This window comes from Eptesicus fuscus, chromosome 13 (genome assembly GCF_027574615.1).
Source record: "Eptesicus fuscus isolate TK198812 chromosome 13, DD_ASM_mEF_20220401, whole genome shotgun sequence".
In the NCBI taxonomy this organism is placed as follows: domain Eukaryota; kingdom Metazoa; phylum Chordata; class Mammalia; order Chiroptera; family Vespertilionidae; genus Eptesicus; species Eptesicus fuscus.
This window is the reverse complement of record NC_072485.1, coordinates 67729031-67754355: the sequence shown is the minus strand read 5'-3', so window position 1 is coordinate 67754355 and position 25325 is coordinate 67729031. Positions and strand designations below refer to the sequence as shown.

Here is a 25325-nt window from a genome sequence, read left to right as displayed (position 1 = left end):
GGGGGGGGGGCAGTTGGGGGCGACCAGGCTGGTTGGGGGGGCAGTGAGGGGCGACCAGGCCAGCAGAGGGGGACAGTGAGGGACAACCAGTCCGGCAGGGGGGGACAGTGAGGGGCAACTAGGTCGGTGGGGGTGGGGGGGCAGTGAGGGGCACCCAGGCCAGCAGCAGGGGCAGTTAGAGGTGACCAAGCCAACAGATGGTGGCAGTGAGGGGAGACCAGGCCAGTGGGAGGGGGCAGTTGGGGGCAACCAGGGCAGCGGAAGGGGGCAATTGGGGGTGACCAGGCTGGCAGGGTGGGCAGTTAAGGGCAATCAGGCAGAGGCGGTTAGGGGTGATCAGGCTGGCAGGCAGGTGAGCAGTTGGGAGCCAGCGGTCCTGGATTGTGAGAGGAATGTCCAACTGCCGGTTTCAGCTGAAACCTGCAGTCAGACATCCCTTGAGGGGTCCCAGATTGGAGAGGGTCCAGGCTGGGCTGAGGGGACCCCTCCCCACCATGCACGAATTTCATGCACCAGGCCTCTAGTGTGTGTATACACACACACACACACACACACACACACACACACACACATATGTAAAATGCTTGCTATGATTCATTCAATTTAGTCCATACTACAAATATTCAGAAACTTCAAACTATTCAGAGCTCTCAGGTTCTACTCTAACTTAAAACAGAGGCAAAGGTAACAAGGCCAGCTATAAAATAAGTGTTCTACAGAAATATTATAATCTTATACCATTGATGTATCCAGAGCTAAAATACTATATAGTCCACACTACTGCTGAAAAAATTTCAGTTGTAATTGTTTATTTTTAGACCAGTGGTTAAGAAATGTTTCTAAGATCATACATAAAGACAGAACTTAGAATAAATTTCAAAATGTCTGATTTTTCAGTTTTGTACTCAATTAAATAACAAATTGCCTATTAAACATGCATTATATACTATCATAACATATAGACTCAAGAAATTTATGAATTTTCTGATGCATCAATCACCTTAAAGTAAAGTGCAGAGAGATTAAGTCATGAGTAATGTTAGAGCTGGGTCTAGCACCTATGTCTATCTCTCAGTCCACTACTCTTCCCCACCACCCAAGGATCTTGTCCTTTCCTGTATCTTGACAGTCTATAAGAATAATTATACAGCTACTAAATAAATTGTTTTAGCTTTCTACCTGGGAAGAAGCTTATAGCAGCAAAACTATTTTATGGCTATTTTCCAAGTCCCTGACCTACAAAAGCTCTTCACTATTACAATACAAGAAATTTGGATCTGATTACCATTCCTAGACTCTCACTTCTGGCTACTGCAGAAGCACAGACTGAGTCAGAGAGAAGTTTAAGGAAAATTTTTGCCCACTCAAAAATCAACCCTTTTGAATGACCAATGAGGTATGATGATAGTCTCACTGCAAAAAAGAAAATAGTTCCAAAAACAAGGACAAAACAGAATACACAAAGATGCCCAGGAATCTTTACTCAAACCATGTCTAGGAATAAACAACTGGATTAAAGAAGCATAACAATTATGTAACTGGCATAAAAATTTAAGCTTTTTATTATTTGGCCAAGCCAAACAAAATCTCTAAGTAGCCAGTAACAAAATAGCAAGACTTTCCTTTAATTTAAAAAACATCACTACCTCCAGGTAATTCCCATTAACAAGGACAAGTATTATCCTCTTGCTGGAGTATTCTGCATTATTAGGGGCCAGAAATCTAAATGGCTTCTCTAAGCGGGTTTTCTGAACAAACTTGGGTGTGCTTGCTGTTCTAGTCCTGGGATGGTGGCTCCCCATAAATTCCTTCAGAGAGAAGGAAGGGTAAAGAGTTATCTCTTTCACACCGTGCTACGAATCAGCAGAAAAGAAAGTTAACTGGACTCTCCCTAAACAGATGATCACTGTTAATGTCTCCAAAAGGTGGACCTGACAACAACACAGGCCTCTGGGGAGGCTGAAATCTAAACCTGGCTGTGAACTGGGTCAACTTTGCGAGTTACTGCTCAATTGTACCAAGGTAGGTGTAAACCTAACGCTTACTCATCCCGAAGCTACTCGGGTCTCCAAATCCTGGGTAAGCATCCAAGGCCCAAAGGCACTGGATTCAGTTGTACCCATCCAGCTCGACAAGGTTGGACTCGGGTAAAAGCAATCCTCTCCTCACTCTAGGTAGGAACCAGGGGAGGCAAAGCCAGGTTGTGGGCACCACTCAATCACTGCACATCCGAACAAGGACTCTAGGGCCGCTGTCGCCACCCAGAAGTAAAGCAGATACCCCAGGTTTTAGCTCACTGAAGCTGGCATTGTTTACGCTCTTTCACCGCCTCAGCCTCTGATAGGCCAGAAAAGTCCCCTGTTCTGTCCACCAGGGCTTCCGGCATGGGTAAGGGATGCTAGACCCTCACCGCAGTTTGACACTTACGCTCCCCAGGCAGGGAGAGGTCAGGGCCCTAATGTTCCAGCAGAATCAGCAGGAATACTGGGCAGGCGGCGGCATTGGTGCGGCTGGCCCGCTGGGCAACACCTCCTCCAGGGGCGGGGCCCACCAGAGCGCGCTGTCAGAGTGTCCGCCCCTTCCCGGACCCCGCCCCGCAAACGCTAACTGCTTAAAGGGACCGCCTCTCTTCGCCCACAGGGTTTCTAAGGCAAGAGGCAAATTAAGGACCAACCAGGAGGCGTCCAGCACAATTGGGAAGACCTCCTTTTCGGTGGCAACACAAGTAATGTTCCAGAAACAAAGGCGATGATCAGTTCCTAGTATCACAATCCTAATCCCGCTCCAGGAGTGAAAAAAACTGTAGGAGATAGCCCAAGCATCAGGATGTATAAATATATAGCCCCCATTATGTAATCTGCTTACTTCATTAACTTGAGCAGTCAGTGTTCTTCAAATGGCAACTCAAAGGCCCAGGAAAGATTTCTGGCAGCCTGTGCTGCTTCAGTCATCCTTTCACTGACTTCCTTCTCTACAATCCGAGGAATCCCAGACAATGATATAAAATATCATGGAAGGTAATAGCAGGAGAAATAGAAAAATAGCACTCTTCTTGTGAGTTAAATGTATTCTTTAAAAAACTGGCCAACAATTCACTACAAGTCTATGAAGTCTTGCATGGTCCTGGCCTGTGTGGCTCAGTTGGTTGGAGCATCATTCCAGTGCACCAAAAGGTGGTGGTGGGGGGGGGGGTTTCGATTGAGCAATTGATCAATGTTTCTCTCTCCCCCTTCCTCGCTCTGAAATTAAAAAAATATATACCTTGCATGCAAATACAATTGTTCATTCATCTAATTTAATATGAAGAATTCCTGAGAAAATTGAAGGAGAAACTGGATTAGTAATATTTCAGGGAGTTAAGTAGTGGCTTCTGAGCTCTCCGTAGGTTATCAATGAGTTTTAATTTTTCTTTTCATAGGAGTAATTTTTCCTCAATCTCAGCTTACAATGTTTGACTGTATTTTGTATTTCCTTCATATGTCAAGAAAGATATTTGTGTTCTTAAAATTAATTTATTGATTTTTAGAAGGGGGGGGGAGGGGGGGGGGGAGAGAGGGAGAGAGAGAGAGAGAGAGAGAGAGAGAGAGAGAGAGAAAGAGACATCGACTTGCAGTTCCATCCACTTATGATTCTCGTATGTGCCCTGAACCTGGATAGAACCCACAACCTTGTGTCTGGAACCTTGTTGTATTAGGTGATGCTCTAAACAAATGAGCGCTATCTGACTGGTGTGTGTGTGTGTGTGTGTGTGTGTGTGTGTGTGTGTGTGTAAACACCCCTTACTAAAGCCTTAAATCACCACCAGACCAGTCTAGGACTCAAGTTAATGAAACTAAAGACAATTAGTAAGTGCCCTAACATCTTCCATCCCAAATAGGGGTACAAGTGGAAATTTTAGATTCCAAAGGATAGGCATGAAGCTCTACTAGGGAGCAGACCTAGGTTACCCTTATTTAGATGGTCTTAGAGACTTCAAGGCTAAGTAAACCATACTTTTGAGTTAGGTAATTAAGATATTACTTCATTACATCCCCATTAAGTTTTTCACACTATTTCCATTACTTTGTGAACACCTCAAGGGCAAGGGCTGGAATGTATCTTACTCATGCTTTTCTTTCAGAGTATGATACAAAATGAATACTGAATAAGTATCATAAAAGGTATGACCAACACTTTCTTTGACATAGGAATACAGATAATCTCAATAAGCATAGTATAGTGCATATACACAAATGAATAATATCCAATACAGTGCTTATTACTGAATAAAAAATTCAGAGAGGAAAAAAATCCACTGATTGTACAGCCCAGTCTCTGATATCAGAACTCAAGATTATTATAATGGGGGCTTCTATCTTTTGTCATAAATGCACAGACTATTTCTGAATAACTCTTAGATCTCTTACTGAATATCAAAGTCTACACATAGCTCATCTTATTTTGGTTATTGCTTCTTTTCTTTACTATAGCATGAAGAGACAACTGGACATGTAAAAACTTCATAATTCAACAAATTAAGGTAGTAATATTCTCCTAACAAGGCAAAATGGAAACTGTTCAGAAAATGACTTACTAAATATTACCTATGCATATGAGTAAAACAGAAGAGAATCTGCAGGTTTGATCCCTAGTCAGAGCACATACAAAAATCACCAATGAATGCATAAATAAGTGGAACAACAAATCAATGTTTCTCTTTTTCTCTCTTCCCCTTCCTCTCTCCTTAAAAGCAATCAATCAAAAAAAAAAATTTGTGACATCTGCTAAAAAGATTTTTTTGATTTATTTCTTGGTAGTTGACTTTCAGAAAAATAAAATGCTACCTTCACCTTATTATTGAAAAGAGAAAAATGGCATCCACATTAAACAAATGAATTTCATTTAAAAAAATACTTGAAACTACTCAACTTTTTCTCACCTTTATAGAAAGAATCTAAAAGTTACTTTACCAACAAACCTCTAAGAAATATAATCAAGTTATTTAAAAAAGCAGGTTTCTTATCTCAATAAAATAACAAAAATCAAGCTTGAAGAGACATAAAGTCACCATGCTTATCTGACATCATATCTATGCAAAAATTTCTAATCATTTCAACTGAGTCAGAATTATGCTTTGAATGCCTCTCATATCCCAGGAATAAACAACATGGAAAACAATATTTTCTGTGACACTTAAGTGTTATCAGGGGGAAAAAGTTAGATCTCAGTAAAAAGTACATTATAAAAAGGACTTATGTTTGAGATATAAGTTTCCTCTGGAAGTTGGAGAGAATTGTATAAATTGATGTTTGACTTAATATAAACAAAGGTGGAAAAACAGATCCCACCCCACGTGGCTCAGTGGTTGAGCGTGGACTTCTGAAGCAGGAGGTCAGGGTTCGATTCCTAGTCAGGGCACATGCCCGGGTTGCAGGCTCAATCCCCAGTGTGGGGTGTGTAGGAGGCAGCTGATCAATGGTCCTTTCTCATCATTGATGTTTCTTCTCTCTCTCTCTCTCTTACCATATGATACAGCAATCACACACTCACACACTTAGGTATTTACCCAAATGAATTTATATGCACACAAAAACCTGCAGACAAATGTGTACAGCAGCTTTTTCATAACTGTCAAAAACTAGAAGTGCCCAAGATATTCTTCAATAGGTGAATGGTAAACAAACTGTGGTACATCCATACAATGGACTATTATCCTATCTAATAAAGAGGGAATATGCTAATTTACCATCACTCCATCACAAAGATGGCTGCACTCACAGCTGAGGCCAAGTTCCCATAAGGAACCTTAACGAGCAATCAGCAGGGACCTGAGGCTAGCCCTCCCCTGCCCCTGGAAGGGCTTGACAGGGGACCTCAGGCCACATCCCCCACCCGGCAGTGTTTGACAGGGGATCTCAGGCCATGCCCCCCACCCCGGCGCCAGGCCAGGGGACCCGAGGCCATGCCCCCCACCCGGCGGGGCTTGACGGGGGACTTCAGGCTGCGCCCCCCACCCTGGCACCAGCCCTGGGGACCTCAGACCACACCCCCTGCCCAGTGGGTCTTGACGGCGGACCTCAGGCCACGCCCCCCATCCCAGCACCCGGCCAGGGGACCTAAGGCCATGCCTCCTGCCTGGCGGGGCTTGACGGGGGACCTCAGGCCATGACCCCCACCCAGTGGGGCTTGACAGAGGACCTCAAGGTGCACCCCCAGTGCTGGATCGGGGGAACTCAGGCCGCGCCCCCCACCCCAGCACCAGGCCAGGGAACCTCAGACCACACCCCCGCCTGGTGAGGCTTGACGGGGAACCTCAGGCCGTGTCCTCCACCCCAGCACCAGGCCAGGGGACCTGAGGCTGTGCCCCCCCTGTCTGTCTGGCTCAGACCGCACCCCCCACCCGGTGGGGCTTGACAGGGGACCTCAGGCTCTGCCTCCCACCTTGGCGCCAGGCTGGGGGACCTCAGGCTGCACCCCCGCCCCAGCACCGGGCCAAGGGACCTGAGGCTGCGCCCCCCTGCCTGGAGGGGCTTGACAGGGGACCTCAGGCCATGCCCCCAACCCAGTGGGGCTTGACAGGGGAATCTCAGGCCATGTCCCCCACCTGGTGGGGCTTGATGGGGGACCTCAAGGCACGCCCCCCGCCTTGGTCTGGGCTGGGGGGCCTCAGGCCAAGCCCCCCGTCCTGACGCTGGGCCAGGGGACCTGAGGCTATGTCCCCTGCCCGGCGGGGCTTGACAAGGGTGGGACTGGCCAGGTCTGGATCTAGCCCAATGGGGGCAGGGGCCGGCCGGGTCTGGGTCTCACGCGATTTTGAGGTGCATGTGGGTGGGCAGGGACTTGACTCTGGGTCCCGTGGTGCACCCCAGACTCTAATAGGAGGAAGGTTTTCATATACATTTTACTAATTTTCTTTTATCTCTGACACTTCTATTATAGAGAAAGGGCAAATAGCAATATTAAATTATTTCCTCTAATTAATCCCCTTTTAATGTGCACGAATTTCATGCACCAGGCCACTAGTCTATAATAATAAAAGCGTAATATGCAAATCGACCAAACGGCCGAACAGCAAAATGACTGTCCAGACGACCTTCCGGACGACCATGCTATGACACCCACTGGCACCAGGCCAGTCAAGGTGGATGCGATACGATTGGTTGGGGGCCCAGCCATCGCCCCATGATCACCCTGCAGAGGGAGACCCAGGCCATCAGCCAGCAGGTAATCAGGGGGCTCCACGATCGCCCCAAAGAGGGAGGCCCAGGCTATCCCATGGCGGTGCTGTGGCAGATGGGCAGGACTTCCGACTGTGGGGGCGATCCATCACAGAGCCCTGGCTGGGTGGGCAGGGCCTACCTGTTTGGGGTGATTGATGGCAGAGCCCCATGATCCATCGCCCCAAAGAGAGAGGCCCAGGCTACCTGGCAGTGCTGCAGTGGGTGGGTGGGGCCTCCCTCTGCAGGGGCAATCCATCCGTAGCTCTGGCACGGTGGGCAAGGCTACCTCTTTGGGGCGATTGATCATGGGGCTCCCGGACTGTGAGAGGGCACAGGCTGGGCTGAGGAGACCCTCCCCCTCCACCAAGTGTACAAATTTCATGCACCGGGCCTCTAGTCTTCTATAATAAATCTATAATAATAAAAACATAATATGCTAATTAGACTGGACGTCCTTCTGGACAAAGCCGAGGCTGTGAGGGAAGCCCAGATCCTGGGTGCCAGAGGGAAGCCGGTGCCGGCAGCCAGGGAAAGGTAGGCCTACTCTTGCACGAATTTCATGCATCAGGCCTCTAGTTCAGCAATTAAAAGGAATGAGTTATCAAGCCACAAAAAGACATGGAAAAACCTTAAAGAGATGTTGCTAAGTGTAGGAAGCCAGTCTGAAAGAGTACATATTGTATACTCCCAATTACATGACATTCTGGAAAGGAAAAAACTATGGAAACAATAAGTCATCAGTGGTTGTCCTGGGACAGGGGAGAAAGAAAAGGAAAATGGTGAAGTACAGAGAATTTTTAGGACAGTGAAACTATCCTTATGATATTCTAATAGTGGATAAATGACATTATGTATTTGTTGAAACCTTTAGTAGTTTACAACATAAGAATGAACTTTAACCCTAGCTGGTTTGGCTCAGTGGATAGAGCGTCCGCCTGTGGACCAAAGGGTCCTGGGTTCGATTCCGGTCAAGGGTATGTACCTTGGTTTCAATCTCCTCCGTGGCTCGGGCCCTGATCAAGGCTTGAGCAGGAGGCAACCAATAGATGTGTTTCTCTCTGTCTTTCCCTCTCTCTTCCATACCCCAGTCTAAGAGTGAGAAAATATCAGATAAATTCTTATAGAGGGAAATCCTACAATGTACTTGACCAGTACCCACAAAAACTTCCCTAGACTTGAAAGTTTCTAAAAATTGAAAAAAATAAAAGTGGGGAGCCATATCTACTTTCCCTCTCAGTAGATACAAACATTAAAACGATCATTTTTCCAGTTTCCTTAGTTGAAGACTTTCTAAATTTGTCTGCTGAGACATTGCTTACATTCAAAGACATAGTAACACAGCCAGCTTTAGTTATATACTGTCTTTATCACTTGAGCACATAGAGAAGACTATCACGGTTTTGGCCAATTTTGTTCAACAAATATTTTTGACCACTTTTTTGTTCCAAGCATTGTTTGAGGCATCAAGGTATCCTTACAGATTGGGGGGGGGGGGGGGAATCTACGCTTTGCTTTAATTTCTGTAAGGAAATCAGACAATATACAAGCAAACAATAAATGACCTATCAGGTAGCAATAAATGCTACTAAGTAAATAAAAAAGAAAAGTAAGGTAAAAGTGATTAAGAAGGCTAGTCTAATTGGGAGCTGAGAAAATGCCTCTTTAAAGAGATGACATTTGAGTTGAGATCTGAGTGGAGCCTGTATACAAAGACTGGTTTGAGGTAGGGGTAGTTCCAGGAAGAGAACAGCAAATTCAAAGGCCAAAAAGAATAAGCTTAATGTGTTTGAGATCCATCAAGTAAACAGGGCAACTGCCCTGACTGGAATAAACTAAGTAAAATGTTCTGAACTTTAGAGGTAAAAATATGAAAATCGTATAAGAATCTCAAAACTCTTCAACATTGACCACCAGGAATCCATTAATGATCATTAGATTTTATGCTCCCTCTTAGTGCACTCCCCCCACTGTCCAGCTGTCCATCTCCAATATAGTAAATAGTGTATTTTAAACTGCTCCATCTTTCCTGAAAACTACCATGCCTATCCTCCATATTTCATCATGTCTCTGACAGAAGTATTAACAAGGAAGACCTACCCAGAAATTGCTCCTAAATTCTCCCTAACAAATCCTATAACTTCATATAGTACAACGGTAGTTAAAAGCAAAGACCCTGGAGACAGACTAACTCAGGTTCAAATTCAAGTTCTACCTGTTGTGTGATCTTGAACAAGTTGCAAAATCTTTCTAAGAGAGTTTTCCTCATCTGTAAAAAGTTGTGAGGATTAAAAATGATAAAATGTGGCATCCAATGAGTATTCCTTCAGTAAATGTTAGCCACTGCTAGTAAAAGTATTTGAGCATTTATTTTGTTCAAGAACCAGAGCTGGGCAAGAGGAATTATAGAAGCAAATTGTGTGAGAGATAAAACTGTCAAACTCCCTTAGGTTACTAGCTTTTTCTGGTTCACTAGTGTACTCCTAAAATCTAGAACAATGTTTAACACACGTTAGGCATCAATCTCAATATTTGTTGAATGAACCAATGAGACTCCATTAAGTCAAATGAAGAACCTGGCTTTACTCCAATATAAAGAAAAGCTTTCATTCCCCATCAAGGTATTAAACTATATCCTAAGGCATTGTTAAAGATGTTTATTATTTTTAATTGCCTCCCCAAAACCTAGAACAATGTTCATAACAGTAAGGTACTCAAATTGCAATTAAAACTCAGATGTCGGCTGTAGAAGTTCATAACTTACTTGATTATCAAAACCTTAGAAGTAATAAAGTATAAGGTATATTGTTATGGACTATCTTTGCTTGCAATTGCCTGAATGAACATTCTTAAATACTTGTATAATTTTTTTCTCATGAGTTTACCAAGTAGGTTTAATTTATATTGGCAAAATAAAGCAGTTTCAGCTTTTCTCATCATCACGTTTTATAAAAACATTAGTTTGTCCAGTCACTGAAGAAAAGTCCAAATCTTTTAGACTTCTTAAAATTTTCAAAAGATTGGTAGCTTGATTTATTGGCTCTTCAGGTCAAAGAAGGACTTTTCAGGGTGATGAAAACGGAGATAGCAGGCGTTCACCTCTCCAAAAATGAGTTTTCAATTACTATAATTATGTATAAAATAACACAGGCAGACTTTCTGGGTCAAGATTTGATGCCTTGGTTCCCATGAGAATTAAATTAGAGCCATGCATCAATTTGGGGCAAGTTCTGCAAAAACGACTTCACCCTCTATTGATGTTGAATGAAAAAAAAAAAAACTTATTTGGGGAGATTTATCAACGCGAATATGTTTTCTAACACACAGTAGCCACCCTGGCGACATCACTTTCATAATTTCCTATCCTAGATACAAAATGGGATACATTTAAATCCTGCCTGACAATGACCACGATTGCAGGGTAACTGTATCAACAGCCAAAGACTGTTAGCAGCTAAAAAGTAAGACTCTAGTTTACCGAGCTCCCACCTTAAAGTACCAAGGCCTGCTTAAAATCTAAACTGCTGGCTATTGTATTGCCTCCCCTCCCCCCGCCCCCCCAACCTTCAGAGCTGGAAAGATACCTGAACTCTACTGACACCTTTTGAGAGAGAGAGAGAGCAGGCGTAAGGACTGAGCGCTATGATCAGAATCGTTAAAATCCCAGCAAGCCGGTAGGAGCACAGGTGCACAGGCTGTCCTTGTCAGGCCGTGAGGCGCCCAGGCCCTTCACAACCACTAAGGCCCTCACAGGCTCTTATTCACTCATTCATTCATTTAACAATTACGCGATGGGCACGATAGCAGGGCCATTTCGCAGGGCCCCCGCCCCAGTCCCGGGACACCCTCAGCCGCCAGGCGCGGCCAGGCGCGGCCCAGCGCTTTCCGCATCCCTCGGACGCTGTCGTCCGCATCCCTCCCCGGCGCGCTCCGGTAACCCGGATCCCAACCTCGGCCTGGGCCGCACCGGAGCGCCCACGCCCCCCGCCCTGCCAGCCGCGGGTCTCGGGCCTCCGCCCCGATTCGCCGCGTCAGACCTGCCGGGTTCGTGGAGCGACGGAGCGCGCGTCCATGGAGACACCCCGCCCAGGGTTCAGCGACCCTCCGCGCGCGCGACGCCCGGACCCGGGGGCCTGGGAGGGTGGGTCGGGACCACCGGCCACTCACCTCCTTCGGGTCAGATCCGAGGGGCCTGTTCTAAGCCGTTTGAAACCGCTTAGGCCGCCGCACACCCCGCAGTGTCCTCGTTGTTTATTGGTTCTCGACAGAACGCCCATCGCTCTGTTATTGGTCCATTTGAAGGGACTGTGGGCACGCGCCGCCCGCAGCCTTAAAGGGGCCGTGCGCACCAGCGTTTCCTTGGGGACCCGCGCTGCTTTCTCGCGTGGAGAGAGGGGGGGTCACTGGAGCGAAAGCTGCCGATCACCCGGCAAAGAAGCGCAAAAAAGGTGTGTGGAAAGCTGTGCATCCCCAGCCGTCAGAATGTTTGCTTAATTTGACATCTAGCGATTTTTAAAAAATGTAATATAATTCACCAAATATTGTTTGTGCAGTTGAGTTCGTGAGGGAAATGAGAAGCAGATGGGATATAGTGGAAGGAGCAATGAATGGAGCTTTGATGCTGGCGTCCTTGGACCAGCTCTGAGTAAACCACTTTTGTCAGGAAATCACCTGGAACTTAGTTTCCACATCTGTAAAACGGGATAACTATGTTTTTTCCTTACTAGCTTAATGTGAAGATTTAATAGAACTAATTGAATGTCTCGGGAAGAACTTTGAACAGTAGCGCATACTCCTGTTATTTATAAAAATGAGAGACTTAGCCCTGCAAGCATGGCTCAGTGGTTGAGCGTTGACCTATGAACCTGGAGGTCAAGGTTCAATTCCTGTCAGAGCACATGCTCGGGTCCCCAGTAGGGTGCGTGCAGGAGGCAGCCGATCGATGATTCTCTCATCATTTATGTTTCTAGCTCTTTCTCCCTTCCTCTCTGAAATCAATAAAAATATATTTAAAAAAATAAAAGAAAGGAACGATTCTTGTAGGGTCTTGAATACTAGAGTAAGGAATTTGTACTTTAAGTAGGAAATGGGGAGCTAGTGAAAGTTTCTGAGCAATCAGAATTGCACTTTATGAGAACTAATTAACTTGGTTATTTAAAATGGTTTAGAGTTGGGATTTTGATATGAGGTAATAGCCCTGGAGATGACGAGAACAGATTCAAGAAAGAGTGAAAGATTTGGCAACCAGCTAGATGAGGTGCAAAGGTGAGGTGGGGCCCATTGAGGGAGATGAGTCAGAATATGCCAGGATTTGAGTGTAGGGACTGGGAGGTGGAGATTGCCCAAATGAAAGCAGAAAGTCAGGAGAAGCCAGTCTCAAAGAGAAGACAAGGAGTTTACTTTTAAACCTGCTTACTTTCATGTACCAATGAGACATTTAAATGGAATCATCTAAGTAGCCCTAGAAAATATACAATGCAAGCTGGGAGAAGAGACTAGGCTCAAGTGATCTAGATTTGGGAATCACCTCTGTAGAGTGAAAAAAATGAAATTGTGGTAGTGGATGAGACCAGATGAGACAGTGGAGAGAATGAAAATGGGAGATGATGACAGATCCATAGGTAGGGGAAGGAGAGAGGAACCAGAGCAAAAAAAGTCACAGTAATCTTTGAGAAGTCAGTTATGAATATATAGAAATAGTCTTCTTCAGTCATTGGTCATTGGCATGTTTACTTTATTTAAATATTATTGGAAATAAACGGAAGATTACATTTAAGGAGAAAGTGAAGGTAACCTCAAATTTGCTCAATAAAATTCATGTGGAGTCTGGGGCCCAGAGAGTTTTAGAACAAGATGTCAAAGTCCCTTTTTGCTTTACATGGTTTAGGTGAAGCCGTACTGGACAGTGGGCAATATATATGACTTCATTAATTTTTTCGCTCATTCATGCAACAAATATTTATTGAGCACTTAGTGTGTGCAGGGACTGTTCTAGGCACTTGGGATAATCAGTGAGTAAAATAGAAACAACAACAAAATCTCTCCTCTTGTGGAGCTCACATTATAGTGAGGACACATAGATAATCAACACATAAATATATAGTATCTTATTAGGCAATATGTGCAAGGGGAAAAGAAAAAAGAATACAGGGTAAAAGGGCTTGGGAAGTAGAGTTGGAAAGACTATGATTTTGTAAAGGGTGTTCATAGTAGGTTTCATTCAGAAGATTACATTTGAGCAAAGACTTGAAGAAGGGGAAGGAGTTAGCCCTGAGTATACCTAGAGGAAGAAAGTGCCAACAGGATCAGCTATGTGAGGATCCTAAGTTGGGAGCATAACTGGCAGGTCTAAGAAACAGGGAGGCCGATATAGTTAGCTGGAGCAGAGTATGTACTTGGCGGTTGGAGGGTAGGAGATGAGATCTGATAGAAAATGGGTGAGGAGTGGCAGATCCTGTAGGGCCTTATAGAAACCTAATACAGTACCTTGCTCATAGTAGGTGTTCAATAAATGTTTGGCCAGTCATCATTTGCAGTCCAGGATTATCATCCAATAGCATTTATCTGTGTATTTATTGGCATGATGTGTGCCTACTTTATTTCAGGGGCCTCTCAATAGTTCTACATAAGGAAAGTATTAATAGGACAGTGTAACCCTACTGGGTATTAGAGATCTAAGTGAACACTGTATCATTGCAACTGGAAGCAGGAAACAAATGCCAAACATTGTGGCTGCTGAATAACTGCTGTGTTTTTCTGAAAAGCTTGCTAGGGTTGGGACAGTGCTCATTCTATCATAACTATACACTATTCTGCTCCCTATGATGGGACACGGATCCATATTTCCAGACTAAGAGGAGTAGCTTCAGTGATTAACTTCCTTTCAATTTTCAGTCCAGGTACCTCCTGCATTATTCTCTGGAGGTAGCAGTGGCTTGACTTGCTTTCAAGGTTGCCAGGCCTGCCGAAACCGGTTTGGCTCAGTGGATAGAGCGTCGGCCTGCGGACTGAAAGGTCCCAGGTTAGATTCCGGTCAAGGGCATGTACCTTGGTTGCGGGCACATCCCCAGTAGGGGGTGTGCAAGAGGCAGCTGATCGATGTTTCTCTCTCATCAATGTTTCTAACTCTCTATCCCTCTCTCTTCCTCTCTGTAGAAAATCAATAAAATATATTAAAAAAAAAAAAGATTGCCAAGCCTATCCTAGCTTGCACTTGATTGCATTTAATAGGTGCTGTTTGTTTAATTGCTTTTTTTCTTTTTACAGCCATTTCTCCATAACCCCCTCAAATACAGGCTCTTCAAGAATTTTGACCACAGAAGCACCAGCTCCACCAAAGAGGAAGGAGGCAGAAGGGAGAGATAGGGACCTCGTTAGCGGGGGTGTGGGGGGGCTAGAGGGGAAAAAACACTGAGAAGGGCAAGATAAGTGAGTTCTTGGCTCTTTGTATCTTGCAAAATAAAGTAAGCACACTGTGTAGCTTGGAGCTAACTTCAGCCTGGGGTTTACATTCAGATCCTTAATTAGGCTGCCTGGATCTGTTTTAACGTCACATCATGTCAGGGAGTCTAAAGTTGTGAGTTGGAACCTTGGTTGGATATAAAACTCTTGTTCCCTATGCTGAGCCTCTGCCAGCTGGTTAATGGGAGAAGGATCTGGAGAGAAAATCAATGGGTGAGTGAGGGAATGTTTCAAAACAAAGGCTGGGACACATCCCCAAATACACATCCTATTAAATGGTTTAGTTGAGTCATCTTCACATATGAAGAAAAGACAAACTTATAGATTGTTTCTTAAGCATAATAAAGGGCTTAAGAAACATTCTTTAAATCAGTGCCCAAAGTAGGAATAACTATGCTTACTAATGCCCTTGAATGTCATCTTAGAACCTTGTGTACCCTTAGCTCTTGTACATGCTTTTTCTAAGTTCCTCTGCAGCAATTACTTTATTTTCTGCAGACCTAGGTTTGGTGAAAGCTTCAGTTCATGGAGACCTCTCTATGGGCCACAGAGATCTTTCCATCTTAGCTCCCACGTTTGTTCATATAATATAGAAAGAAGGGCAGTGACTGTATTGTGAATGTAATTAGTTTGCAAAAATATAATCCAATTTGTTAGAATTTGACTCATCATCATCATCATCTATATATCAGTTTCAGGTTTTATATCCAGAGAACAGACAAGGACTTTCCAACCTTTGTTTCATCGCCAAGATTCCCTGGAACGAACATAATACAAGTTTCAGGCTAGAAATGACCTTAGTAGTCATCTGTTTCAACCTTTTCATTTGACTGGTCAGGAAGGGAAACTAAGAGCCAGTGCATTTTTATCACCTGAAAATGGGGTGCTAGTCCTTGACACTGTTTCTAAATTCTCATTTGCCAGTGGCCAAGTTCTTGTCAAGACCTGGGCCATTAGGCCAGCCCTGTTCTTTCCCATCTCCTGCTGAACTGACAGGACAAAGGTTAGCGGGACCTCTAAGGCTAGGCATTGCTGAATGCCTGATTAAACTAGCTGACATGTCACAAGGTAGCAAAATGCACATTTTGTTCTCCCAGAAACATCTCCAGTTTACCAAGAAAATGGTGTGTATTCAATGCCATTTTCTCCTTCCATTTGAACTGTTCTTCCTGAGTTTCCAACTGTTCATTGCCTGGCCTATAACCCTGATGTTTTGGGAGGGGGCACTTCCTACAGTTATATAAAGCTTGTGCTTTAGGCTGGATTTCATTGCTTAAAATGTGTTTCTTTTCTCTTTGTGTGAGTTTTTTTTTTTCTTCTTCTTCTTCAAAAAAGAATGGAGTGGGAGGATGGTTGTCCTTGAGCTATTACACTTGTTTTTGTTTTAGCACACCTATCCCCCACCAGGTTGGAAGAATTATACATTATAATTTATACTCTTGTCTTTCTTTTTCTTTCTTCCTTTTTGCTGTTGTCAGACTTGAAGCTCTGATCAGGCATGGGCTGTGCTTGACCCATAGTATGAGATGAATGAATGGGAACATTATTCTATACATAGTTTATGGTTTAGAAAATCAACTATTGAGCTTCGACATCAAACTTTACAACTGGCATTGAGCCTTTCATGATTCCCAGTCTTCACTGAGAGAACCTGAGAAGGGCTCCCCAATTCCTTGTTCTAGCCTTAAGATGTAGTGGATGAGCTATGAGAAGACAGCTTTTTAAAAATAAGCTGGTTTGGCTCAGTGGTTGGGTGGCAACCCAGGAACCAAGAGGTCACAGCTTGATTCCTAGTCAAGACACATGCCTGGGTTGCGGGATTGATCCCCAGTAGGGGGCATGCAGGAGGCAGCCGTTTGATGATGTTACTCTCTCATCAATGTTTCTATCTCTTTATCCCTCTCCCTTCCTCTCTCTCTAAAAATCAATAAAATATTTTAAAAACTAAAAATAAATGGAATCTTAGTGTTTGTGTGATCCATTATCGGAGTAACTATGAAACTTGACTAAGATCAAATAGAACTAGTGGTAGATCTGGGACTGGAATTTGCCCCCTTATTCCCATTCCAGCACTTTCCTTACATCAGATAGTCTTGCCAGTGACCATCACTGCAAGGCAAAGTCAAGTTCTGTGACACTGAAGTTCTCATAGGCCTAGAACTGAAATAGAAGATACATGGTATAAATGCCATGACACTTTTTCCCAGTGCCTGAATGATATGTCACTAAAGATCATGACACTTTTCCCACTGAGTCTGGACAGGACCTCAGGCAGCCATTACCAACCAATCAGAGTTGGTACTCATGATGAACCCTATCTGCTATCCTTCCTCTACAGAAAGTAAGGATTTCAGAAGCCAATGAAGTCTGGTCTTGGCCTGTTTTCTCAAGATGAGCTGAACTTCCAGCCAGGAACCTAACACCCTTTATTGCTCTTCACCATCCCCATATCCCCAAAGGACTTCGAGATGATATCTGCAAGCAGGTTTCCCCTGGCATGGGTCTGCCAGACAGCAGGTGCAGTTATTAGTCATGACTCCAAGCCAGACAAGGTGATTAAGAAAAGCTAAATTTATATTAAATTACCATAAAGTCCTAAAATACTGAACATAGTGGTTAAATAACTCCAGAAAGTCCAATCTCTCCAGTGAGTAACGTTAAAACCATTACACATGAGCGCGGGACAATCACTTCCATTAGTTTAGGACAGAGAAATTTTGCTTTTTACATAGTAAATCAGTGCTCAAATAGATATTTCTTCAAATATGTCCTTTCTACATTCTGAACAGCCCAAGTGCAATAAGATCCTTCCCCCTTTCATCCGTCCCCAACTGTGAATCTGAGGACCCAAAGTGCTCCTTCTTTTACTTCCCCATCAAGCGTGAAATATCCCCCTTTCCTCCTGGAAGTGGCATCTTGCCTTTCCATCGCTGTGCACTGGAAAAGCCTTCTTGGCCTGGCCTGATTGCCCTGTGTAGGCCTAGACCTAGGGCTGCCTGCTGAGAGCAGGGCCAAAGGATTGGCACCTGCTTTAAGCAGTCTTAGAACTGACCGGAAAAGGTTTGCTCTTACTTCCCTTTTTCACTCGCATTTGACAGCTGGCTTCTCAATACCAATAACCATAGGAGATGTTTCAAATCAGGAAACTTCCTCTAGAAGCCCTCCCCTCCATTCTCAGCCCTTGTCCTCTCCTGTCATTTCTAATTCCTGGGTGGAAGGGGTCTGGATTTGCCCTGGATTGAGAGGGCTTCATCAGTGGTTCTCTCTACCTTTTTAGTCCTTGTAATTTTTATTTAGCCCTGCTCACCACAGGCTAGGTCAGAAAAAAGTCAATTAGGGAGGGAGAGATGGAAGGTGGGAGAGATGGGGAGAGAGAGAGAGAGAGAGAGAGAACGAACGAACTAGGTAGAAAAATATTTAGGACAGAAAAATAGTCTCAGCTCCCTGGATACGGACATGAGACACATGCTCTTTGTATGAATAAGCATCTCAGCCTGGAAAGTAAGTCACTCAGCTGGGAAGAGAGTTGGAATGGAAACCTCACCACCCATAGCCACAGGCTCTCTGTCCACTTAGATCCCTGAGCACCTAAGAGAGAACACAGGAAGTTCAATCTCATGGATACTTCCTTTAGGCCCTGGTGGCCCCAAATCTCTAACCCAGTTGCTCTTCCTGACCATTTATGAACACTTCTGGCCCTTCTTTGAAAGGTTGTTTTGGATTTCTGTGCTCAAAATCCCAAAGAATGAGGAGAGAGAGATTGGCAGAACATTGAGGGTGATATGCTAGGTTTGGTCTAGGCAGTGCTTCTTAGATTCTGCAGAGTCAGCCCTCCTGGCACCACATTCACTCAAGCCATTGGTTCACAACCTGGTTGCTTAGAGCCAAAGACTTAGGGAGGTACTGGCCAGTGGTGGTACCAGGAGGGAATTCATATTAGCCCGCTGCCATGCTGGGGCCCCCAGTCATCTGAAGGTAGAAAGGCTCTAGGCTTTCTACCAGGAGGAAGAATAGCTTGCGTCACACCCAGATCTCACCAATTGAAACACAGCAACTCTTTGAGCATAATATCCATTGCCAGCAATGGACAGGACACCCAGGCCCAACCACCCCTAAAAGCTTTTTCATATTACCAATGCACTTGAGGCTAGAGGTTTCCCAGATGCCCATACCAGCTGGGCTGACTCTTCCTCCTCCTCTCAGGCTCTATCCTTCATCTCTCTCTTTACCCATGATCCCCTGCTCAGCCCTTGGTGAGCCAGTTCTCTCAGAGAAGCGGTCAGGCCAGCTCTGATGGGGGAGAGTGCAGTCTTAGATCATCAGCTCTTATGGGCAGGCACTGAGGGCACCAGAGGAAGGGGAGGTGGAGCTCTGTACTGATGAGGAATCATTACTGAGCCTTGTTTTGGGGAGGCTCAGGACGGAGTGCAAGAAGCGAGGTTCACAGTAAGGTCCAGGTCTAAATTCTTGGATGTGCCATCATTTCTTGCGCCATCATTTCTTGTGTAGTTATGGACTCAGACAGAAGCCGCTCCTGTGCAGGGCTCAGGAGCAGATATGGGGTGGGATGAGGAGTGGGACAAGCACACAGGAAGGGGGCCTGTTGTATAAGTGAGCACAAGGACTGGATGCCCATAAAGAGAAGGAGCAGGCAGGGAGGGAGGGGTACATGGGCACTTAGACCTGGCTCTCGGAGGAGAGCTTGCGTTTGTGTTTCCAGCCCGTGTCTGGCAGAGAGCCCCGTCTTTCAGGAGTGGCTGCGGTATGGACACTGCTACACTCAGACTGCTCTTCCTGCAACAGCTGCTCCGTCTCCGCGTCATCCAGGGAGCCAGAGCTGGCCTGGATGGACACTGTGTCTGTCTTCATGCAAACGTGATCACGAAGAAGGCCCCCCCGTGAGCTGCGCAGTTGCTTCAGGTCATCCCACTCAGCATCGTCCCCAGACAGGAGGCAGATTCCCTCTACAATTTTGATTTTCTCCTTGGTGTAGTTATGGTCAGGTCCACCCTAGAGTGGAGAGTGGGGAGACATGATGAGTTGGTTGGCTCTCTATAAAGGATCTCATGGCGAACTGAAAAAGGAAGTGGATGGGGTAAGAGTGGGCATGAAGTGCACAAAGATCCCACAAACAAATGGGAAAACTTGGTCAGAGCAAATAGATGAGGCTTAGCCTGAAAGGAGAGGAGCATGAAGATGGTTAGCGTTAGCACACGGGGATGAGGGAGAACCATGGCTTCCAGGCCTGCATCAGACGCTCACGGGCTATGTTACTTTGGCAAATTACTTAGCATCTCTAAAACTCAGTCTCCACATCTGCAGTTTGGGAGAATAACAGTGTCCATACCTCATAACCAATTACTGTGAGGGTTAAAGCAGGCGATACATGGAATGCAGTTAGTAGGTGCTTGACACAGAAGATGCACTAAATCATGTTAGCTATTATTACATTGTTATTGTGATTTATTAATGGGACACAATGCTGATATACCTGATCAGAAGCAATTGACAAAAACATTTAAATGTACATTTACTCAGGACTTTAAGCTATTTTTGTGCTATTTTATTCTTAGTTCTTTCTAATTTTGTTAAGGAGAAAAGTTTTGGGAGGTAAGATAGGAGGAATCTAAAAAAAATCCTGTTACTTGGGTTCTAAGTCAGTCCACTGGGGTCCTGTAACAAAAAAGCTTCTGTAGGAGGTTATCCTGGCTCTGCAATCTGAGGTGATTCCAAGGACAGTCTTAAGTTCGACTCAGGCTCCTCCCTTTATGGGTTCCTCAAAGGGTAGCCTTACTCCTGGTTTCTGGGGGATACCAACCGATATGCTGCCAGTGCCAGGAGAAGATGGGCCATGGCTTGGGTTCCATCCCTGGGACAGTGTGCCTGCCAAGAGCCCTGCATCTGCTGCTCTATTTTAGTAACAATTCAACTCCACAGGTATTTACTGAGCGCCCACATTAAGCAGGATACTTGGATGATTACACAATATAAAATGGTCCCTACCCTCTGGGAGTGACAACTCCCTGGCGGAAGCAGAGAGACACACGGCATACAAGCACACATGCACGCACACATGCACGCACACATGTGCCCAGTCAGCCAGCACACCCTCCAAGCTGAAATGAGTGCCGGATAAGATGCACGCCACTCAGTCTTCATCACAGAGACACGTGGGTGGGGTAAGTTAGAGAGAGGTGGGGGACATGGCACTAGCAATTCGGGGGACACCACTCCCTCTGCAAACACACAGGTACCTGAAATCAAGAGGAAATCAGAAGAGAAAGGGTGAGAGACTATCAGAGGGATGAAAAAGCTGCTGAGGAAAAAGCATAGAACAGAAGAAAGAGGTCACGTGATTTAAATTTATAACCTCTGGCCTTCATTGGGGTTGTTCTCTGGGGTATCAGACACTCCAGGGACCCAAGAATCTTTGAGTCTTTCTCTCAAAGATGCTAATTGAGAAGGAGTCTTCTGTCCCTCTAACTGCACGCTCTCCTGCAGGTTCTGTTTGGCTTGTAGTGGAAGCTTTTTAAGTAGGGGAATTCAGGGATCCAGAAAGTACCTAATTATTATGTAAAGTGTATTCATTATGCATGGGAGCCCTACAGGTATGAAGGCAGGTTTTGACTGCTAGACAGACCAAGAGAGTAGACCGATTAGGGTCTCATAAGGGATAACTTTTGATGAAGGGTTACAGGAGCTTAGAAAAACAAGGGTCATATCAGACTAGATAAATCTGAAACCTCAGGCTATAGTTCCCTAGTGGAAATGGGACTATTTTCACCCAGCCTAAACATCCAGCAAATATTTTTTTTTACTGGAGCAACAAAGGAGTTAAAAGAACAAAAGCACATAAACCATCCAAATTCTAGAGAAATCCCTTAAGACTCTGGGGAAGAATCGCAAACCACCAGCCATTCCAGCCACAGGTGCCAACAGCTTGGATCAGAGGTTAGAAAAGGAAGAGTCCAGGAACCCTTGGGCTTTTGTGGGTGCTATCTAGGAGTTTTGGGATTGCTTCTGGGGAGCACAGCCTCACCGCAGAGGAATGACAACTCCAGGAGGGAAAGAAGCTATGAACCTAGCAAAACATCTCCTGTGCACACTCATATACTTTCATTCCTAAACCTTCTGGATCTGTTTTCTAACCTTGCTCTCACTAGGTTCCTTCAGAAATCCAACAGATCTATGATTCTAGATCAGGGGTGGGGACCTTATTTCTGCCAAGAGCCATTTGGATATTTATAACATCGCTCGCAGGCCATACAAAATTATCAACTTAAAAATTAGCCTGCTATATTTGATCAAACATTTAATTAACTCACCCCTAATGCCTTGGTAGGGCCAGACCTTATACAGCCCACGGGCCAGACATTCCCCACCCCTGTTCTAGATCTAGAAACCCAAGTCCCATTCAGTTCTTTTGTTCACTATAACTTCCCAAGTGGTAGGTGGGACTACCCAACATCCCTTACTGATTTATTCAGGCAATTGGAAATAACACCCCCCGCCCCCACCACCACCACCAGGCAAAATACCCCTTCGATAGAAATGTTAATTTTTACCTCTTTCTTATAGCACAGTTGATTGTACATGGCTGGTTTCGGGATTGCTTCAATTTTCACTTCCTGAGTGGAGGTTCGGTAGGAGGGGTTGCTGTAGGTTAGGTTCCCCATTCCAGGATCAGTTAACTTGGATTTTTTGTGTCTTTAGGAGGAAAGGTGATGAGGAATTAGTTCAGATCTTTATGAGGGTGCTTCCAGGGAAGTTGTAACCCAAGTGTGGTAGGCAGCCTCTAAGATGGCCCCGAGATCCCGCCTCTTGGTACTCACACCTTCCAAATCCCTACCCCTTGAGTGTGGGCTGAATCTGGTGACTCACTTCTGAACAGATAATGCAAAAGCGATGGATACTAGATTAGGTTACAAAGAAACGTATGGCTTGCATCTTACATTGCCTTCCCTTTCTCACTCTCTCGTACTCTTGTTCTGGGGGAAGCAGGCTGCCATGTTGTAAAGTGTCCTCTGAAAAGGCCTATCAGGCATGGAACTGATGAGGGAGTCTCCAGCCAACAGCCAGCAAGAAACTGAGAGCCTCCGTCTAACAGCTTGTGAAGCACAGAACCCTGCCAACACCTCTGTGAGTGCTCTTGGGAGGGGCTGCTTCCCCAGCCAAGCCCAGAGATAAGACTGCAACTCTGGCTAATACCTGGACTGCAGCCCTGTAAGAGACCTTAACGCAGAGGCACCCAGCTAAGCTGCATCCGGATTTCAGACGCACAGAAATTGTGAGATGATAAATGGTGCCCATTTTAAGTTGCTAAAATTGGGGGTAATTTGTCATACAGCACTAGACAACTAATACACCAAGCTTTAGAGTCAAGACAGATATATGTTTCAGCCCACCTCTGTTACTTACTAGCTGGACATAATCTAAACTTGCTGAACCTCAGACCCTCATCTGTAAAGTAAGGAATAATAATATCTGTATTACAGGGTTGTTGTGGCATTGATACATATTCATTAAATGGCAACTGTTGTTGTCAGAAGGGGCAGCAGCATAAAATCCTAACATTTTTGCTGCAAGCTGTGTTTAAAATACTTGGGGGAGATATATATATATATATATATATATATATATACACACATACGTATATATGTACACACACACATAGATATGTGGTCATAAAGAGATTATAAATTGATAATGACACACTCAATATTCTTAGGAAGATCCCTACTGAGCAATGATATATCACCCAATATTGTAGTAAAGGGCTGTGTTTGTGTGAAGAGAAAATCACTTCAACTTCAATGGTTTAAAGTACTGTGGGGTCATGGAAAAGCAGATGCTAGAGTCAGTCGCAGCTTCACCTCTTCCTGTGTGACCTTGGGTAGCACCTGCTGAGCCCTCAGCATCCTAGTTTATAAAGAAAACCCCAGGGATTACTGTGGTCATGAAATGAGGGCTTGGGCAGTGGCTGAAGAAGAAGAGTCAGAATTCAGATTTCTGCACTTCGCTTCTGCTGCTCTGACCAGGGACCCAACCTTGAAATGAAGTGGGTCAGAGGTCGAATTAGCGAACTACAGAGCTTTGGGAGATCCCAGATGCACTAATAAGGACCAACAAGCAGGTGGTCCAACCCTGCAGAGAGGCTGAGGTTACCTGTATAGCATCAAGGCTGCAATCACCACCAGAATCAGCAGAATGCTGAGGAGTCCACCGATGACATAGCTGGCATGAAGTCCTTCCCCTAGGAAGAACAGAGAGACACTAGGGGACCACAGACAATCTTCTAGTGGGCGTGAGGGGTGGGACAAGGAAGGGCCACTTTTGCAGGTGTCGGGCCCCACATCATATGAGGATGGCTAGGGGCCCCCTTCTCAGAGGAGAGGCCACAGGGGTAGATGGCTGAGAAGAAACCTATCATTCCGTCAGCATCACTTATCCTAATTCCACCACTTACTGGCTGTGTCATGTAGGGCAAGATGCTTAACTTCTAAGCTTTTGTTTTCTCATCAGTTAAATGTAAATAATAAATTGCTCATGGGGCTGGTGGAGGTTAAATGTGTGTGTACATACAAATACACACACACACACACAACACACACACACACACACACACACACGGCTTAACAAAATGCCTGGCATGTGGAAAGTACTCCATAAGTGGTGGCTATTATGATTATTTTCTCTATGGATTTAGTCCACCCCAAAGAGTCCCCATGAAGGTTCTGGAAGATGTCAGTAGAGACAGACGTTCCTTACATCTTCTTCAAAACAGTTGGGCACTCGGAGCTTACCTGGAGCAGCAGGTACGGCCTCATTGGAATGTGTACAGAGGCCCAGCTGGGCATCCTTTTCAGAGCATCTGTGAGACACAGAAAACCGAGTGTGAAGACTACTGGTGTTTGATAAAGATCTTGCCCTTCTCTGGGGAAGAAGGGAAAGTCCTGTGAATGGGGCTTTCAGGAATAAGAGCTGTACCAGATGGGAGATAGAAGTATAGAGAGGGCAGGACCAGGAAATACAGAGAAATCCATGTGAGTCAGTCTTCAAGATGCTATATCATGTGTAAATGTGTTTAAAAATATGTACCCCTTTAAAAGGATTCCTTTAAAAGGAGAAGCAGGTTTCAGATGAGCTGGAAGCTGCTGAAAGAATACTAAGTACATCAATAGAAGGCTTTATTAAATGACCAGGATGAGTTGAAAGAAGCTACCAGTCAAGCAAAACTGATTAAAGATTATCACAAGGTCTAAATAGACCTGAAAATAACCAACAACACTTTTTCCGCCTCTTCATTCTTTCACAAAGGAATATGCAAGACATCCAGAGGGAGGGCAACTAACTTGAGTGCTAAAAAGGTAACTTCCTGTGGCACATTGTGAGCAGCCAATCACAGGCATCTCCTAAAAGCCTAGAGAAAAAGTGCTTGCAGGAACATCTGAAACCAAGATGCACTGAATCTTCAAATGGAACTGACAGAAAATATCTGATAAACCCAAAGAAAATCAGAGATTAATAACGATTGATAGTATTTAAAAGTTAGTGAGAAAGGTACATGTTTATATCTGCATGTTTGCTTTTCTACATAAACACTTCTAAAAAGAGAAAATGGGCCCTAACGGTTTGGCTCAGTGGATAGAGCATCAGCCTGTGGATTGA

The 25325-nt window shown here is 44.8% G+C and overlaps 2 protein-coding genes across 2 annotated transcripts in view; both read right to left on the bottom strand.

Moving 5' to 3' along the window:
• CKAP5 (cytoskeleton associated protein 5) overlaps window positions 1–11422 on the bottom strand; it is an 84500-nt gene extending 73078 nt beyond the window's left edge. Inside the window, exon 1 of the mRNA XM_008146757.3 lies at window positions 11364–11422. The gene's annotated coding sequence lies outside the window, so the exon portion shown is untranslated. The remainder of the gene's footprint in view (window positions 1–11363) is intronic.
• A 6649-nt stretch (window positions 11423–18071) lies between these two features.
• Window positions 18072–25325, bottom strand: part of LRP4 (LDL receptor related protein 4) — a 62145-nt gene continuing 54891 nt past the window's right edge. The window contains exons 36-39 of the mRNA XM_054725711.1: window positions 24461–24528; window positions 23823–23910; window positions 22223–22364; window positions 18072–19667 (exon numbers count right to left, since the gene is read on the bottom strand). Coding sequence (XP_054581686.1) covers window positions 19335–19667; window positions 22223–22364; window positions 23823–23910; window positions 24461–24528 — 631 coding nt within the window. The 3' untranslated portion in view covers window positions 18072–19334. The remainder of the gene's footprint in view (window positions 19668–22222; window positions 22365–23822; window positions 23911–24460; window positions 24529–25325) is intronic.